Source organism: Beta vulgaris, chromosome 3 (assembly GCF_026745355.1).
Source record: "Beta vulgaris subsp. vulgaris cultivar EL10 chromosome 3, EL10.2, whole genome shotgun sequence".
NCBI lineage: Eukaryota > Viridiplantae > Streptophyta > Magnoliopsida > Caryophyllales > Amaranthaceae > Beta > Beta vulgaris.
Window position 1 is genome coordinate 46,846,714 of NC_079204.1, and position 1,968 is coordinate 46,848,681.

At 33.6% G+C, this 1,968-nt stretch overlaps 1 protein-coding gene across 1 annotated transcript; it reads right to left on the reverse strand.

Moving 5' to 3' along the window:
* Nucleotides 1–229: 229 nt before the first annotated feature.
* Nucleotides 230–1,091, reverse strand: LOC104906762 (uncharacterized). Its single transcript, XM_010695562.4, has one exon. The coding sequence runs from the start codon at nucleotides 967–969 to the stop codon at nucleotides 403–405; it is 567 nt and encodes a 188-aa protein (XP_010693864.1). The 5' UTR covers nucleotides 970–1,091; the 3' UTR covers nucleotides 230–402.
* Nucleotides 1,092–1,968: the final 877 nt, after the last annotated feature.

Genomic DNA, 1,968 nt, shown 5'->3' on the forward strand with positions numbered 1-1,968 from the left:
TAGATTTCAATAACAAGACTACATTTTTGAACTAAATTAAACTACATAATGGCTTCAATTAACAGAAATCTCCAAAGTCAAACCACACAAAGATCAATTTAGAATTTCTAATAATAAGCAGACTAATAATAGACCAAAAACCATCAACTTTAATCAAATTCATACAAAACCCATAAACTGAAACGAGATCAAGATCATAAATCAATCAATTAACCAGAATTCACCATCATTGAAGAAAATAAAAACAGCTAAACCCAATAATTAAATCAGTACTACAATAGATCAAACCACAAACTAAAACAAAATTCAAATGTACTGTTACATCAATTGATGTTAAACCTAATTCCAACAAATACAAAATTCAAAAAAATAAACTTGGGCAGTAATTTCAAGATTCAATTTCTAATTGGTTTTTTGATCAGGCATTGGAAAAAGCCCCATGTTAGGAGCACCACGAGGCGGCGAAAACCCTAGAAATTTCTGCAAATTAGTACGAATACTAACCGAACAAAGCAAGTACAAAAACGCCATTGAACAATCAGTCATATCATCACCAGGCAAGTTTCTGTGACTCATCTTCTGCAACAATTTAACTGGAACAAATGGAATTTTAGCAACAGCTTTTCCGTCGAATAAAGAGTTAAGAAATCCAAATACCATGAACAAAACAAGCGCAACAACAGCGCCTGATTTGAACTTAAAGAGAGATAGATCACGACTTGCGTCTTTAAGACTTGTTTCCACTCGATCTTTCTTCTTTGTCTTGTTCTTTGTGACTGAATCTTGAGTTTTTAATGTCTCGAGTTTCTTTGAGGATTTATCAATGGCGGATTTTAGGGATTTGTAGGAGTTGGTTTGGTAGATTAGGAGATATGAGATTGCTTCGCAGATGATTGCTGTGCAGACTGAAATTCCGACCACTGCTAAACTGTCGGAGTATTTGCAAGAGATCAAAAATTGTGACGCCATGGATGAATGATTGGTAAGGTCTGCACTTTTTCTCTCTCCTCTCTTTTTTTCCTCTTGTGTGTGTTGTGTGGATTATTTGGGGTTGATTTTGTTGTTTTTCATGAAGGAGTGGAGTACTAGTGTTACAGAAGTCACAAGTGGGCTGGGACCGCTGGGTTTCTCTTTGCTCTCCTTTTTCGGTTTTTTCTTATAAGAAGACTAGGTTTTAGGCCCGTGCACAATGCACGGGAACGATTTAGTATAATAGCAATGTTTATATATCAGCTACAATGAAAACGTGTAAACGATTCTTACGTTAACTTGATAAAAAAAAACTCTGTGTTTAACAGATATACACCTTTATATTAATTATAAAGTTGTTTAACATATACATGATACTGATATGTTTTGGAAGACTTCTTTTTAGTGCAAAAGGAAATTTATTAAGAAGTTACTTCCTCCGTTCTATTTCTATAATATTGCAAAATGAGATTTTGACACTATTCATTCACCATCATAACCTTTCACTATATATTATGATTTTTATGTCAGGAAAATATTGTCTTGTGGGATCTTGTTAGATTCGTCTCGATATATACTTCAGAATATCAATTTTGTATAATTTTACTAAAAAGTAATTAAAGATATTAATAGTTAAAATAGTGTATTAGCAAACGTGAAAACTCAATTGTTGCAGTAGAAAAAGAACGGAGGTTGTATAACATAGTCATAAGCAAAGCAAACAACACCTTATGTTGAGATGACAAAGGTAAATTAATGATCTCAACTGCTTCAAAAAGGGAGAAAATTTGCACGAACTTGGTCTTATCCTAGTAACCACTTAGGGGTCAATTGTCTTAGAAACCCTCGAAATGGCCTTAAAGTGTTAGACTTCCCATGTTCTTTCTCATAAATTAGTACTATTAGGCAATTTTTACTCGTGACTGAGAAATGGCTACATAAAATTAGCCATGACTAAGAACTGGTCTCGGGAGATACAAAGCTACCATGTGATAGAGA

Bases quoted from the DNA above. Each gene is read 5' to 3' on its own strand.
- LOC104906762 (XM_010695562.4), bottom strand. From the start codon at position 969: ATGGCGTCACAATTTTTGATCTCTTGCAAATACTCCGACAGTTTAGCA.